Here is a 17,958-nt window from a genome sequence, read left to right as displayed (position 1 = left end):
TCTATATGTATTTATTTATCTTTAGTATAAAAATTGGGTAATTTACTAGAATTTTAGATGATTTGGACATTTTTTATTTTTCAAAATATGATGCCTATGGTTCTACTATACATTTACAACATTTTTTTTACTAAAAGTGCGCCTAAGTTATTTTTTTAAAAAAAACTTGATACTAGTATTTTTCTTTTACATTATAACATTTGGGTAGTAAATTTTTCTTCTCATAAGCTATTATAGTGTAGGCCTACATTTATATTATAGTAGAACCCCTCGTTTAATTGGGGACAGCTCTTTTTACTATTTCGCTTTAACGTCTGTTTTTTTAACATTCGCCATTTACATTGCAAATTATAAATGGTATTATTATTTTTTAGTGGATTTAGAATAGCTAGAACATGTGTGATAGTAGTTTTGACTACACTATATCAGGGAAGAGTGAGATTAAAGCAGTCGTGAATTAAAATTTCAATAAAATTTGTCAACAAATATAATTTTACTATTTCGCCTTAACGTCTGTTTTTTTAACATTCGCCATTTAGGCCTAGGCCTAGGCCTACATCGCATTATAAATGGTATTATAATTTATACTGGATTTGGAATAGCTAGAACAGTGTGTAGTTTAAACTATACTATATCACGGGAATGAACGTGAATTAAAATGTCCATAACATTTGTCAACAAATATAATTTTGCGATTTCGCCTTAACGTCTGTTTTTTTTTACATTCGCCATTTGCATTATAAATGGTATTATTTTTATAATGGATTTGGAATAGCTAGAACATGTGTGTAGATCTTTTCCAGATGGATTTCTTTTCGAGATTTCTTTCAAACTAAATGAGGGGATCTGCTAGGTTCCCGCCCGGAGTGGCGTGTTGACCGCAATGAATAACAATACCATCTTCCCCACTACACCTGCACCAACTCATTTGCATAATAACGCACGGCATACCAACTGATCAATATTTGTATAGGAGTAGCAATCAATGGGTTGGTTGGATGGCTGCTGTTGTTCATCATTTAATTCATTGTATCAGTTGTTTTGATTTCTCATGATCAATTATTCACTTAATTCATTTCATTTATTGGCATGATCAAACACAGTAAAATGTAGTACATGGTTTGGAATAATGTTCGTTTGTTCAAAGTTAATAATTCACACAGAAATTGTGAAATTATTTATTACAATAATGCATATGTATTTAAATAAATAGAGAGAATACACTAGCCAGGCTAGGCATCGGCATCTTTACACATTTCTATTTATCTGTTCCTAATTTTCTGACATAACTTAGGTGTTCTTAAAATTGAGGGCGCCAAACATAAAATTTACGAGATCGGAAAGAGGCGGGAAGCCAAAAAAAAAATGATGGTGTGCTCCCTTGCCTCTAGCACGGTAAGGCTCTCTCACAGCCTTGGGGGTACCACACATCAGATGCTTTGATGTTATTGCCTCATAATGTGTGGTGGAAAGGGGGACGTTTAAATCTGTGAACCCCAAACACAGAAGCTCGCATAGCTTTAACTCTTTTCCACCGACCGGCATGGGGTTTGAACCCACGATAATCGTGTTCCACGACGCTCTACCAACTGAGCTATCCGGCCCTCTGGTTAATAGCAAGGTTAAAACTAGATTCGTTTCCTCAAAATTACGTCATGAATATGCAAATTTATGACGTAACGATTAGAATGACGTAATATGAAGCGCGTATAAGACTATACTATTGTCACCTTTATTACTCGTGTACATTGTGGCATAACGGGTAGTGCTCTAGTAACTATCGTTTGGATTGAATTCTCTCAGCTCTACTGGCTGGGGTTCGAATCTCTACGGATTTCTTTTTTTAAAAAATAAATATAAAATGCTTTTCTTTTATTTTGAAAGAGAGATATTTAGAGAGTCAGGTTAATTTAGGATAATATAATGTAAAAGATTAACAACATCAAAATTCAACAGTGTGGCGCGTTGACCGCCGCGAGTGACTAACAATTGAATGTCAGAAAAAAAGGAATTATAGTTCTCTTCGTTACGTGTTTAGAAAAGAATTTATATCTCATCGTTGGTGGTATGTCGGCGTTGTTATGCAAATGGGTTTGTACAGGTGTAGTGGGAAAGATGGTATTCCAACCGTTTTAAACCAAAATATCGGCTAAATATATTCTTTTTTGCGTTTCAACATATATGTTAATGATTCCAATTACGATACAAACTTTTTTTTTATTTTGTTGTAGGTAAAATGGCAGATATAACCCTTTTTGTCTTTCCCCTTAACGTTTTCATACCACAATCGCTGTGCTAAGGGGAGTTTATTATTACCCTTAAGGCCATTTTACACTAATAAGTCCTAGACTCGGGTACCCCGAGTAAAAAGAGGGAAGTAAAATCAACCGATTGACCCCTATCTAAGTTTATTTTCTGTCAATCCTTAAGGCTACAATTTATATAAAACAAAATAATTAAACGGTTAAATTCTGTTTCACCAAATTTATAAATAATCTAGGTCCTAGAGGCATGTCTTTTAATTTGTTGTCGGTGTCTTCTATTCTAGGCCTAGAAGGCCTAGCCTAGGTCTAAGTGATGCGGCCTTTGCCGCCTGGCTGGGCGTGAGGTGAGTTGGTACCAATTTTAAAAACTAGTTGCACAAGCTAAAAGGTTAGGCCTAGCCTATTATAGTCGCCGCATAGTACTGTATATCGCTATTAATTAGGGCCAAAATTAAATAACTAGCCTAGGGGCCTAGGCTAGCTAGGCCTATTTAGCTTATCTTTCTTAGGCTAGGCCCTAGCATAAGCCTAGCTAGGTAGGCCTAGGCTAGGCCCTAGCCTAAGCCTAGCTAGGTAGGCCTAGAATAGGCCTAGTAGATATTCGCCCAGGATTCGCGTATGGGTGTTAAACGGATGATCGGGCCCACTTTTGTATGCGCACCAAACAAAAGGAGGCCTCCAAATAGCCATAAATAAACACAGAACTAAATGGCCATTAAACTAGTTTAGTATCTAGTCAAGTATCAGCCGCGCAATGTTTTTATGAATATAGTAAATATTAATTAATTATTAAACAGCCGATAAATACTAATCAATGTGTCTTAATACAAAACAAATTTTACTAATCTAACATCTAGTTTTAATGATTAATTATAATAATTAATCGTATATTTCTTTTGTTTACGTCTTTTCTTATTTCTGCATATCATTATTATACATGATACCCCAAACAACAAAGGCTCATCTCATAAACACAATATTTCCCATTTTTTTAATTGTACTTCTTCATTTCTTATGCACTTATAACTTGATACAGAAACCATAATCCTGTTATCGATAAAATGAATATTAATTATTAATATTGGTAATGGTAACTAATAATAAATAAACTAATTTCCAACATTCAAAAAACCACAATTTGCAGAATAAAACCAAAACGGAAACAAAACAACTTTATTTATAAAAATCACACATACTTATTGGCACATGTAAAATAAATAAAAAAAAAAAATGTACTGGCATAACTGACGGCCGCAATAACTGGTGGCTGAAATGATCCCAAAAGAGTTATGTTGTCTGGTACTCGTTGTGTTAACATTAATAATGTCTTTTTCCTTTTCATATAGGCCTAGTGTCTGATGTGTTGATGGAGTAAATGTTCTTGGGCAGCTGGTTGCAGTTTTTCTCATTTTCTATGGCTATATTGTTCTTAGTTGATGTCATATTCTAAATATGTAATTTGTATTGTCATGACGTTGAAAATATTTAAATAACAATTGTCCATGTGGTTTTTAACATCTTTAGATTCATCAGAGATTCATCTGATGTCCAAATCCAGTAAAAGTATTGGATTATTTTATTGATGATTTGTTCTACTGTACAATCATGTAAGAATTAGAAATCTGGCTACTCGCTCAAAGCTGCTACAGTAATGTACTGTGTTAGGAATACTATTAATTGAATCTAACATACACTGGATAGTTCCTAATTTCAGTCTGTTACAGTATTAATTTTAAGAATTTTATTAAGGAACATACTACACTAATTGTGCTTCATATTTTCATATTCATACCGGTAATTTTTTTAAAAACATTTGACGTTTTTAACATGTATGAAATCTATCTCCAGCAGGATCAATTACAGGACAATTGTTCTTGTCTTATATGTGATGATTTTTATGTATAAATAAATGATCATAATGTAAAGAAAAATAAATTAGAAACATTGACATTCTAGCTGAAATACTTTGAAATATTTAATCATAACATAAAATCATAACTTAATAAATTACACTTTAATATTGTGAACATTTCCAAATTGATCAGCTTGTATTATACCATGTACCGTCAATTCTAATAGTAACCCACACTCTAATAGTAACCCCCCTTCTAGTAGTAACCCAACTTATAAGTCAATCTATAATAATAACCCACTACTACTACTAGTAACCCATGGGGGAGGTTATTATTAGAGTCACAAAAACTATTGAAAAAATGACATTAAGACTGGTCGTTTATTATGCAGCAATATTTTGAAAATAAGGAGATAATGCATGTTGATCTCGGGAGGACTGAGTGTTTTTGAGTTTATAAAATAAAGTTCAAACAAATTTATTTATTCGTACTGTTTTATTATTTTTCTATGATTTGCTGACCGGAAAAGTTGGGGTGGGTTACTATTTTCAGGTGCCTAATTTAAGATTAGTAATAATAACCCACTACTCCAATAGTAATCCCCTTTCCCTCCCCCCCCCACTTCTAATAGTAACCCACCCTAAAAAACAATCAAAAAATAATAACCCAGGGTTACAATTAGAAGATTTACGGAATCAATTAGTTTAAACTAATTAATACATGCTATAGACTATTGTAGCCCAAATATCAAATTACACTTTTAATATTGCAAACATTTCCAAATTGATCAACTTGTAGTATATAACCATGTATTAATTAGTTTAAACTAATTAATCCATGCTATAATCTATAGACTATTGTAGCCCAAATATCAAATTACACTATTATTTATAATAATAACAGCAACCGGGAATCCACAAAATGTTAGGATTCAGCCAAGTAGCCTTTTTTGCAATTAAAATCTCATTACACGGAATCGCTTCGATGTTATAGAACACACTTCTCGTAGGCGTGTTGAATATGCGTGTAATAGCGTGTTGTATAAACGCGCCCATAGTTGCAACAGCCTGACAAATTGATATGGTAACACTATTAAAAACAAGTATATCAATCAGAACGTTAACATACGTTATGTTATATCTATTTTCAAATCTTTTAAAATCAAAAACTCATCAGCATCATTTTTTCATTCTTAACTTTCATCCTTATAATTATCCAATTTTGAATTGAGAATCCAGGATTTGATGTCAACAATTTCGCTACCTCTTTCTTGCCTGCAAAATGAGAAAAACAAAAATGCAATTATTCTATCATCTCTTACAGATGTATTTGTCCTAAATTTGTCCTATTTTGATGTCACATAACAGCTATCCACTTGGAATCGAGAAATTGAATATTTGCGACCAACAACCGGCCCATATTTTATAACTACTGTAGTACTGTACTTGTTAAAAAATAACACTATATTGATCTCTTTCCCTTTAATGTTCAACAATATTCCAATTAAAATGCTTAAATACAGAAGTATAGGCCTACAGGTACATATGACAACCTCAGACATCCATTCTATATTAGACTGGGTTCCAGCCCGTAAATTTTGGCACATATGGCGTTTTATACGTATAATATAATACTCAGATTTACGCACTGGGGAAATATGTGAAGAAATCGATTTGCATGCCCGCAAACATCCGATAAGAATGACGTAGGTTATCATACCATATGTGCCAAATTATTTATCTTTACTATTTACGGGCTGGAACCCAGTCTAATCATATATATGCACTGCTCTTTAACCAATTGAATGCTCTTTGGCATGTGAAGAACGAACCTTTTTAAATATAAACTTACCTGTGAGATCGTCATGGTTGTATAGGTCATCTCCTATAGTAGTAAACAAAAACAATTTATAACATTAATATTTTATACATTTTCGTTCTTGATACATTGTACATTTGTGTTTTCAAATGTTTTGCTGCTAATATTGTAGTAGACTTACCTGATGTTGTGGCAATTTCTAGTTGTCCATAACTATCAGCATCATCTGCTGATAAACAACAATAAAATGTTAAGAATGTAATGTTTACGAAAATCTAATTTGTGTCTGATAAGTGCCATTTCCGGCATCTACAGTTGCACAACTCTTAAACATTTCTTATGACACAGGGACAGATTGGAATGGAAAATGGGACATGGATTAATTAATTTTAACACTAAAAAAGAACTTCATAGAAAGAGTCAATCTTAATTTCACCTCACCTCAGCACCAGCTGGTATAGATTTTTATTAGTAATGTTTTATAAGCTTACCTGTGATGTTTTCTTCTTCTTTAAAAGTTTCATCTGCTGATCAATAATAAATGAAAAGTTAACAATTTAATATATTCCTAATATCTATCTGTACATTAAGTACTTTGATTGCACTGATTGCATTGAAGAACTTATAAGATCTACCATAAAATTTTTTCCCATGTTTAGAACCAACAAATATATGGTCTTGATTTTATGGCACTCTGGAATTGTCTCTTCTATTAGCAAAAGAAGTATTCTTATTTTACATACTTTGTTTATAAACTATATTAAAGCTTACCTGTAAAAGTATTCATTTCTACTTCTAGGCTTCTGGGTTATCTCCTATAGAAAAACACAATAAAATAATTAATTAAAAAAAATTAAGTTTTCTTATTCTTCTTACCTGTACAAGTGTTGCCACTTGTTAATTTGACAAAATTTGCTGATTTTTCAATTACCTACTGGCAGAACAGGTAAGTAAAAGATATGTACTGTGTGGGTAATAAGCTGTACGGACTATATAAAGGGCAGGAAATATTTTGAGATAATCTAGGTTTTGGCGAGATTCTGGTTTTTAAGGTGTTTATGCTTTGTGAGAGTGAAGTTTGCATTGTACCAGCAACAATGCCTATTTTTTTTTAAAAAGATGTGCCGTGTTTAAAACGTTTTCACCCGCAACTACAGCAATTACATTATAATTCTTCAAGGTTGATATGTCCTTGGCTATTGGCTGTTCTTGTGGCCTCGAAGTCTCTGCTGCCTGCTTTTTATTTTGGGCATATACCGCATCACATGCTTGTGCATATCTAGCACTTTCCTGATCTCCTGTGATTTGTGATCATTATCTGTTATTAAAAACAATCCACTTAATATGTTCCCTTATAGAAGTATTTTAACACAACTTGTTATTAAGTTGCAAAATACTGAAATTAAAGACTGCCTGAACCCAAAACAAGTAAGTGCCAGACAAAAAGCCTAAGGAAAAGCCTAGAATATTTTATTTATCCTTGTTTGACCAATGTTTGACCAATATTTATCCAATTGTTCTGGAGGTTGTCTTTAATTTGAGGTGATTTATACAGCCGATGAAATCAAATTTGAAAGTAGTCTGTAATTGGATTTTTGTGGGAGTGTCGACTTGTAGGTACTTTTGGCTAGTCTTCAACATAAGTTGCTCTTAGAGTGGATACGATAGTCTACAATTGAAGATGCTTTTAAAATTGGGGTAGGGGGAAGTATTAATAGAAGGTAGTGGGTTAAATAGAGGGAGACCTGCATTGAATATTTGAAATGGACTGTAGTCTTCAAAAAGAAGTTGCTCTTAGATTGGATACGTCACTAGTCTACAATTGATGGTGATTTTTGAATTATAATGCAGTATTAAATAGAAGATGGATGGTTAATTAGAGAGAGAACTGCATTGACAATTTGAAAATGACTTATAATTAATTAAAAAATCACCAACCTTGGAATCCAGATGTTCTGCAATATCCGTTGTAAAATCTTCAATTAGATTAAACTGAACATTAAATTTCTCCAAAACTTTTACTGTTGATCTGCGATTGATATGTGGAAAACACCCTCAATGACAGAAAACTCTGTTGAGTTGATACCTTCTAGCGTGGATGAGTTGGAATAAACAATGCTGAATTCAAAGAAGTAACCACTTCCCGACAGATTAATGGCAAGATCAGTGAAGTTGGCCCAGTCATGGATTATATCTACAGTGTTGTTGCTGACGAGCTCTGCATCAGATACTCCTGGGCATTTTCCATGGATGTGAAGAATGTCCCAGATTTTGCACAATTTCAGCCTGAAAAAATCAAAAAATCATTGAATAATTCCTTTTTTTCGTAGAATATTTGTATCAAACCTATGGTGTATTACCAAAGCTTGATAGCCTACAGTATATTGGAGTTTAGAAAGAATTGTGTTAAAACCTACACTGGTATCCAATATAGAGATGCAAGGCTGAACCTCAAATGGATGGTTCTCCATAGCATCAGCCGTAAACGTATACTCATTGTGCTTTGGGTCACTAGATGCCTCTTCTTCAGCTTGCTTCTCAGAATACCAATTAGTTATGTTGGTTTGTAATGATATAGGCATTATGGTTATGTTTGTTGCACGCCACACATGAGAATACAATTTAAGACTTTGGACAAGACGATACAAGCCAGTTCTATACTACAGTAACTCTACAGAAAACTCTACTTCAACTCATTACTTCTTAAATTGTGACTTACGTTGCATTGCCTGTACTTGGACCTCCTGTTGTATTTGTTGCTCTCACACCCCTTGTTGGGTCTTCAGTTGGGGGAGAAGGATCGGTCATTGCTAATAACCTCAACTTCAAGACTCTCGTACAAAGTACCGGTTTGTGCTGCATTAACAATTTCTGCTTGAAGGTTAACTAACTTATCATGTTCAAGGGTTGAATTGCCTGTAAGGAAAAAATATTAATTATTGTTTAGATATTAAAAGAATAGGTAATTAAATAAAATTCAACTCATTTCTAAACATATGAAACTGAAAAAAGAAGAAATCTGGATAGATTATGTGATACTTTAATATGGTTAAAGAAAGCTATTTACTTATTATATATACCAAACTGGCAAGATTGTTAACAAGATCTTCTTCATAGAAAACATCAACAGGAGCCACACTAAAGTCAACCATTATAACCGGTGTAGTGATGATGTCAATTGGGTCACTACCACGTATAAGTATCCAAAGAGTCTGCCAATCGCGATCAAAATAGTTCTCGCCATAAATGCTGGAGTCAGGAGTTGGCATGAACTGAACGTTTGGATCTTCTGGAACCCATATTTCTCTTTCTATTAATGGCAATGATGTCGAAAAAGTTGATAATTTTAAATATCTTCATGGAAACAGCATGTTGAACAAGTAGCTTCTAGAGTATCACAACGTATCGGTATTATTCGTAGATTAAGATATTATATTCCAAATTTTGCTTTAAGACTACTTGCTAATGCAATAGTATTACCTTGTTTTGATTACTGTAGTAATGTTTGGTCAAATTGTAACTTAGAACTTGTTAATCGTCTTCAAGTACTTCAAAATAGAGTAGCTAGAATCATTCTTTATGCTGATATGTACACCCCTATAACAGAATTGATGTCCTCACTAAAATGGAAGAGTGTCCATGACAGATGGGAAAATGATTTATTAATTATGCTATTTAAATGCCTACAGGGTTTAGCACCATCTTATTTAACAAATCTATTCAAATTTATGGACACTTTTCACACAAAAAATACAAGAAGTCAATCAACAAAAACTCTAAATGTTCCAGCATGGAACAATATTTATGGAAAGAGAATGTTTAATTATAGAGCACCAACCTTATGGAATAATCTTCCTGTACATATCCGTAAAAATTATGAGACACTTAGTCAAGTTGAATTTAAACATCTTGTATAACTTCTATTGTACATAGTTTTAATATAGCTTTTACTTTTATTTTTCTTGTATTTTTTTTCCAAATCTGGACCTCTTGGGAGACCAGTACTTGTGTATTGAAAGAGCTATTCCAGAATAAAGAAAGATTTGTATTGTATTGTATTGTATTGTATATGAACATATCTCCATCCAGCTGCCCGTTATTTGACATGACATAGTGACCTTGATGGTACACATCTAAGCGTTGAGGATTGGCATACCAGATGCCGACAACTATTTTCTGATCTGGAGCTGTGTTCAGGAAATGAAGTCATAACGTTTGAGGATTCGTTGAACTCTCATATACATCTCATAAGTCTCTCCAATTGCAACGATAGACATAAATGTGCTGATTCGCTCTTGACATGTGTACCCATGACACCAATGAAAAGAGCAGATTATATAAAAGATCACAGCTACAACACAGTGATTTTCCTACTCCTCAAAAAAGGGATGCCACAATAAAATTGCGTGCCCAGTCTCGGTGAATGGACTGGTCTTGTTTCAAGAGTGCAACTTTAATAGGAGGAAAGATTTAGGGAAGAATCACAGTTTACAAAAGCTAAAATTCAACATTAAAGCAGACAACCAACCTTTATGTGGACATTTTTCATCATAAGGAATTTTAAGTCCACGTCTCGGATCTCTATCCCACTCGTATGGAGAATCAGGAATAACATAACCAGGCCGTGATCCTCCTAGAATTCCACCATCTTCATCTCTGATCATTGCTTTCTTAAATGCATCACAATCCATCTCCACGCAATCAGAAAGATTAACTTTACTGTTAAGATTAAATGAAAAGTGTAATGTATTGAACTTGATTAATATTACTTGCTACCAATTATTTAAACTTCCTTCACCTGTTACCATATATATTATGTTAACCCACTTCTATATAACCCTGGCTACTTAATGGTCACTAATGGCTAAAGTAGACCCTCTGCTTAGACCACTAAACATTCCACCTTGACAGATTAATTACCCATTACCGATATTGTTATTATAATATATAGTAAATGTAGAATAAAGAATAAACACTTCAGTGCTAGCTTTCAACTATAACAGAACTTGTCTCTCTCTCACTTATTTGTATTGTAAATCGGTACATTACACTACAGTGGCGACGAGAATGGCCCTTATTGGCAAAATTGAAGAATTTATTGAAGGAAGGGAAGATTGGTCACAGTTTGTTGAGCGTTTAGACTTTAGACTAGAGTCTGAGGAAGAAGAAGAACAACAGGAAACTGATTGGCGGTACGTTGTCAATAACCAGAGGCTCTACGCAATAACCAACACGATATTCTACCAACAACAGCAATCTAACTGGATTTCACACTGTATTCGGAGACAGAACCTATGATCCCTGCGAAGTTCTTACATTTTATGACCAAAAAAGTAAATTGATAGGAAGACCGAGCCCAAGTATACTTCAGAGAAATATAAACGCTAGTCAACTAGACCGAGAAGACTATATAAGGAAGTGCTTCCAGCATCTTTTATAGAAGACAATAACTACTATGTCCAGTAGTCATTAAGTTGATTAAGTTATGTCTTGATGTTTAATTTTAATTTTAAATGTAAATAGGTTGGGTAATCATCAGGAATAGTCCTGAACAGGGAGATGAGCGCCCCTGCCCACCGATGAGTTTCGGGATCCCTTTGACCCGGAGGGAGAGTACCCGTCAGGGTTACAGTTCCCAGGTTTTTAGTTGTTTTTAAAATTAATTAGTGTTCCATGACCTTCTCATCAAAATTAACGTCTCTCATAAAATTAAGAAAAGTTGTGCTATGTCAACATAATGTCAATGACGGCGAAATGTCCCCAATATTGGGGATAGCTATGAAAACAAATAAGTAAGTAAGTAACTTGTATTTCAAGGCAAAAGAAATTACTACAGAGGAGAAGAAACAAGCAACACTGTTAACAGTTATTGGCCCATCATCTTATAAGCTTTTACGAAATTTGGTTACACCAGAAAAACCCAAGGATAAAACATTCGATGAGCTGGTAACAGCTATGAATGGGCATCACAGTCCAGTGCCTAGTGAAATTGTACAGCGATACAAATTCAACTCACGCTTTCGACGTGATAATGAAACAGTGCCTGAATTTATGGCATCGCTTCGATCGATGGCAGAATTCTGTAACTTTGGAGCCTCGCTCAATACAATGTTACGAGATCGTCTAGTTTTTGGCGTCCGTAATCACGGAATTTGGTCTTTTGGGAGAAAAAGCACTGACACTGGAAAAAGCTGTTGAAATTGCAACTAGCATCGAAACTGCAACAAGAAATGTAAGAGATCTGGCGCAGCCAACCTCTGCAGCTGCAGTTGAAAATGTAAACAAAATTGCTTACAAAAAGAAGTCAAAATTTACGGAATTGTTCAAAAAATGTCCAAAATTTCCACTTTTTAAACTTCAAGAATTATGCTATAATATTGCCATTTATGCACATATATTATGGTAACATCATCTTATAAAGCCATAGTAACTAGTTGTGTAAAAAAATAAAAAGGTCTAAATTTTGACATTTTTCGAAAAATTCACTGCGGGGGACCAAAGGAATTTTTTAGAAAAATTGCCAAATTTTCTTCTTTTTAAAATTCAATAAGTATGCTATAATATTGCAATTTATGCACATATATTGTGTTAACATCATCTTATGGAGACATAAAAACTAGTTAAGTCAAAAAATAAAAGGGTAAGTATTTGGCCATTTTTCGAAAATTTCACTGCTGGGGACCGAAGGAATTTTTCGAAAATTTGCAAAATGTTCACTTTTTAATATCCAATAATTATGCTATTATATGTATATATATTGTGTTAACATCATCTTATAGAGCCATAGTAACTAGTTATGTAAACAAATAAAAGGGTCGAAATTTTGCCATTTTTCGAAAATTTCAATGCGGGGGAAAAAAGGAATTATTTCGAAAAATGGCAAAAATGTCCACTTTTTAAAATTCGATAATTATGCTATAATATTGCAATTTATGCACATATATTGTGTTAACATAATCTTATGAAGCCATAAAAACTAGTTATGTCAAATACAAATAAGAAGTCGAAACCATGTTTTCGCTGTGGAAAGAATAACCATTTGCCAGACAAATGTTATTTTAAGCAAACAACTTGCCATTATTGTAACAAGGTAGGACACATTCAATCTGTTTGTCTTAGCAAAAAGAAGGGGAAGCCCCAAACAGTTAAAAATGTTGTGGCAGATGAGCCAAGCGATGAACCAAGCAACATAACTACAGAAATGTATGAAGAATTATTTGGAATAAAGACCACGTCTAGTCCTCCACCTATGAAAGTTAAGATACTGTTAGATGGTTTGGATACTGAAATGGAAATTGACACAGGAGCCTCGGTATCAATAATGTCGCAGACGAAATTTAGGCAATTATGGCCTGAAAGAAAACTTGAACCATCGTCAGTTAAGCTACGTACGTACACTGGACAAATAATGGATGTTTTGGGTAAAATTAATGCTGAAGTTACATACCAGAGTACTACTACAATATTACCGTTAACGATTGTGCGAACAGATGGACCTACCCTAATTGGTCGAGACTGGCTTCAGTTTATAAAGTTGGACTGGCAACAAATCAAGGTAATAAACCAATTAGATTTAAGTTCACTGCTTGGTAAATACCAAGAAATATTTAAAGATGAACTAGGTACCCTTAAGGGTACTGAAGCAAAAATGTATGTTGATAAAGAGACAATGCCAAAATTTTGCAAAGCCAGAAATGTTCCGTATGCTTTGCGACAGAAAGTAGATGACTAACTTGATCGCTTACAACGAGAAGGCATTATTGAACCTATACAGTTTTCAGACTGGGCTGCACCAATAGTTCCGGTACTTAAGGCAGATAAATCTACCATTAGGATCTGTGGTGACTACAAAATTACTGTAAATAAAGCAGCCAAAGTTGATCAGTATCCTTTGCCCCGAAGAAAAATTTACTAAATTGGACATATGTCACAAGCGTACCAACAATTACTCTTGGATAAAGATTCTCGAAAATATGTTGTAATCAACACTCAAAAGGGACTTTACAATATACACGGTTGCCGTTTGAAGTCTCTTCAGCACCAGCGATTTTCCAGCTTGTCATGGAAGGACTATTACAAGGAATTAAAGGTGTTACAGTATACCTGGACGATATATTAATTACGACAGGAAAGAAAGATTTTGAGCATTTCGAAACTCTTGAAACCGTCCTAAAGCGACTGGCAGATGCTGGACTTCGTCTAAAAAAGAGTAAGTGTGTTTTTATGGTTAAATCTGTTGGTTATTTGGGACACCTGATCGACAAAGAGGGATTGCATCCCACAAACGCCAAAGTGAGAGCAAATAAAGATGCTCCAGCGTCTCAAAACTTGACAGAACTGAGAGCTTATTTGGGATTATTATCTTATTATGAAGTTTTTACCAAACTTATCCAACACACTTAATTGCTCTGTTATATGCCTTACTTCGTAAGGATAAAGCTTGGAACTGGACAAATTTAGAACAATCTACTTTTGATAAATCAAAGGAATTGCTACTTTCCTGCAGAGTACTTGCACATTATGATCCAAAAAAGGAAATAAAATTATCGTGTGATGCATCTCAATATGGAATTGGGGCGGTACAGAAAGACCAATCGCATTTGCATCTAGAACACTTGCAGAAGCGGAAAAAAAGTATTCGCAAATTGAGAAAGAAGGTTTGGCATGCGTTTTCGGAGTAACGCGATTTCAGTCTTACATTTATGGTAGACATTTCACATTGGTAACAGACCATAAGCCATTGCTGGGTCTTATTAATGAGGACAGACTTGTGCCTAGCCAAGCATCAGCTAGAATCCAACGTTGGGCACTGAAATTAGGTACATACAAATATACATTAAAATTCAAACTGACAAAGTCCCATGCCAATGCGGATGCCTTAAGCAGATTACCATTGCCAGGAAAACCAGAATCAATTCCACAACCTGCCGAAACTGTTCTATTGATGGAGCCAATGAACCAATCTCCAGTTTCCACAGCAGATATTAAAGGTTGGACGGTTAAAGATCCAACACTTTCTCGAGTTCTTTACTACATTAAAAAGGGTTGGCCCAATACTAATCCAAAAATTGAAAACTTGCAACCATATTGGATGGATCTGACAAAGAGAACTCTCTACACAAGATGGATGTATTTTGTGGGGAAAGAGAATTGTTGTTCCACAGCCTGGTAGAAAACAGTTGCTACAAGCACTACATGACGGTCATACTGGAATTGTCAGAATGAAAAGTTTTGCTCAGGATTCGTTATGGTGGCTTATATGGACAAAGACATATCAAAGCAGTGCGATACATGCCAATCCAATCAAACTTTACCACCTAAAGCACCATTGCACCCATGGAATTGGCCAAATAGACCATGGTCACGATTACATATCGACTATGCTGGACCATTTATTGGAAAAATGTTTTTAATACGATGCATACTCAAAATGGCTTGAGGTAATTCCGGTAAATTCCTCAACGACAAATACCACAGTGGATAAGCTCAGGCTTATATTTGCATCGCATGGATTGCCAGATAAAATAGTATCCGACAATGGAACATGTTTCACCAGTGATGAATTTCATACATTCGTAAAGCGAAATGGAATAAGACATTCTTTAACAGCCCCATATCACCCATCATCGAATGGTCTTGCGGAACGTGCTGTACGCACATTTAAAGAAACAATGAAACGTATGAAAGATGGATATATCGAAACAAAAGTCGCAAGATTCTTATGTTGTAATTTGTATGTTCTTGTTATCAGTTTCTTCTTTTTAGGACCCAAGTGGAAATAAGTTTTTAACTTTTCTTGGCATTCCTTGTAATCAAGGCCTGTTTTTTCCGTGCAATTGTTTTTCTATTTTCTATGTATTATATTTTATTGTTTTTTAACCTTGATTACCAAATAAAGTTAAAAAAAAAAACAATTCAAGATTCCTATTTAAATATAGAAATACACCTCATAGCACAACTGGCAAAACACCAGCAGAATTACTGAATGGCCGAAAATTGAAAACGCATTTTGATCTTTTACACCCTTATCAAGCAGATCGTGTTATCACTCAACTTGAAAAACAGAAATTAGCCCATGATCGTCATGCAAAGAACGCACTTTTGTAGAAGGAGAGTAGGTGTATATAAAGAACTTTAGAGGACAAAATCTGAAATGGTTACCCGGAACAATAATATTAAAATCCGGTCGCATCTCATTCAAGATAAAACTAGAAGATGGACGAGTTTGTCGTCGTCATGCCGACCATATCAGGAAGCGTTATAGGCCTGTTCAAACTCATTAATCCAAATCTGAACAGTGGAAACATCACAATCGACTGTCGAAGCACAGTCTATTACTGCTCAGCGAAGAGTATACCTTACTCGCGATAGAAAACCGCCGGAAAGATATGGACATTTTTAATAACTGAAATATAGAAACTTTTATGGACATTATTACTGGACAATTTAAAATGTTGATCTTATATTTTACTTTATACAGTGCATTATACCATATACATTTAAAGTGTTATTAAACCATAACTTAGTACAGTGCTGCTTTGATTCAATTATAAATAAATAGCTTAGAATTGTTTATAATAGAAGGGAGGGAATGTAATGTAATGTAATGTATTGAACTTGATTAATATTACTTGCTACCAATTATTTATACTTCCTTCACCTGTTACCATATATATTATGTTAACCCACTTCTATATAACCCTGGCTACTTAATGGTCACTAATGGCTAAAGTAGACCCCTCTGCTGAGACCACTAAACATTCCACCTTGACAGATTAATTACCCATTACCGATATTGTTATTATATATAGTAGATGTAGAATAAAGAATAAACACTTCAGTGCTAGCTTTCAACTATAACAGAACTTGTCTCTCTCTCACTTATTTGTATTGTAAATCGGTACATTACAAAAAGTATTGTAGGTAAGTGTACTAGGTTGATGAAAATAATGCAACTAGCAAGTAAGGATACACAATGATTACATTTACGTAACTTGGATAAATGCAAGTGGTCCGTAGATATATAGGATAAATACTATTAGTACTTACCCTAAATTAGGTATATGTATGTAAACCCTGTTCTTGTCTCTGACTGTTACCTTCTTTGTACAGTACCTACAGCGGACATTGGGTGGATACCATCATCATTTGATGGATTGGTCATAGTAGCGTAATGATCTTTCTTACACGCAGTATCAAAATGAGCGAATGTGACATCTATTGATAAGAAAGAGCAAAATACCTTTATTTGTAAATGAATAAGTATGTTGAAACATATTCATTTGGTAAGTTTCACCAAAAATGTATTCCGATATTAAAGACATATTTTATGATAAAACAGTACTAAGGGACAACCTCAACATTACAGTGGTGATAACTTGGATACAATGGCAATTTTATGTTATCCAAATAAGCATTCAGCTTCATGTGTAAACAGTATGAGTATACGTTTCCTGCAATAGAACTCAACTGGTTTGTCCAAGTAAGGACTAGGTTTGTCCAAGTAAGGACCAGATTATGTCATGCTTTTACATACCTTGCAATCTTGTGCTTCCAGCAATAGCTGGGTAATTATGTATACCATGAAATGGAAAAAATGGAGCACCATTATCACCAGACATGAAATTTGCCCTCACGTATCCAGCATTTCCATTGTCTGGACCACAAGGTGCACACTGTTTTGCACTTTGACCTGCATTCTCCGGTTGATTCTGAAATATTTACATGAAAATGGGAAAATGTAATATTTTAATCAGAATTTATAAATTACGTGTCTGATTACACAATGGAATGGCATTATCAGTACACGTTAAGAAAAAGAAGGTAGAAGAGTAAGAAAGTCCTTTGACAAATTTCCTTATGAAAGTCAAGTATGCATATATAATATCTATACATTGATTTTATTTGACAGAATGCAAAATATAGTTCCCCAAACTGACAAAATAATAACATTTGAAAAACAGAATTAAAATCTTTTAAAATGAATAATAAAAATGTTCATATTTATTGAAAATGTTTATATC

The 17,958-nt window shown here is 34.2% G+C and overlaps 1 protein-coding gene across 2 annotated transcripts; it reads right to left on the bottom strand.

Annotated features, from left to right (window-relative positions):
- Positions 1-6,706: 6,706 nt before the first annotated feature.
- Positions 6,707-17,604, bottom strand: LOC144845537 (fibrocystin-L-like). 2 transcript variants are annotated; one of them, XM_078702931.1, is made up of 5 exons: positions 17,472-17,604; positions 10,464-10,654; positions 8,655-8,851; positions 7,874-8,221; positions 6,707-6,750 (listed from the first exon to the last, which is right to left on the bottom strand). In XM_078702931.1, exons 2-3 carry the CDS (start codon positions 10,624-10,626, stop codon positions 8,718-8,720), a joined length of 297 nt encoding a protein of 98 aa, XP_078559057.1. In that variant the 5' UTR covers positions 10,627-10,654; positions 17,472-17,604; the 3' UTR covers positions 6,707-6,750; positions 7,874-8,221; positions 8,655-8,717. The 2 variants fall into 2 exon arrangements, with proteins under 2 accessions (XP_078559057.1, XP_078559056.1); XM_078702930.1 differs by lacking the exons at positions 10,464-10,654; positions 17,472-17,604 and adding an exon at positions 9,003-9,395.
- Between the last annotated feature and the right edge of the window lie 354 nt (positions 17,605-17,958).

This window comes from Antedon bifida, chromosome 6, assembly GCF_963402885.1.
Source record: "Antedon bifida chromosome 6, ecAntBifi1.1, whole genome shotgun sequence".
NCBI lineage: Eukaryota > Metazoa > Echinodermata > Crinoidea > Comatulida > Antedonidae > Antedon > Antedon bifida.
Note: the sequence above shows the minus strand (reverse complement) of the source record. Positions and strands in the feature narration are given on the sequence as shown.

Excerpts from the sequence above, each read along its gene's own strand:
- LOC144845537 (XM_078702930.1), bottom strand. The coding sequence starts at position 9,204 with ATGCCAACTCCTGACTCCAGCATTTATGGCGAGAACTATTTTGATCGC. Across the intron at positions 8,852-9,002 it reads CAGTTTGGTATATATAATAA|GCAATTCAACCCTTGAACAT; the intron begins GTAAATAGCTTT and ends TTTTCCTTACAG.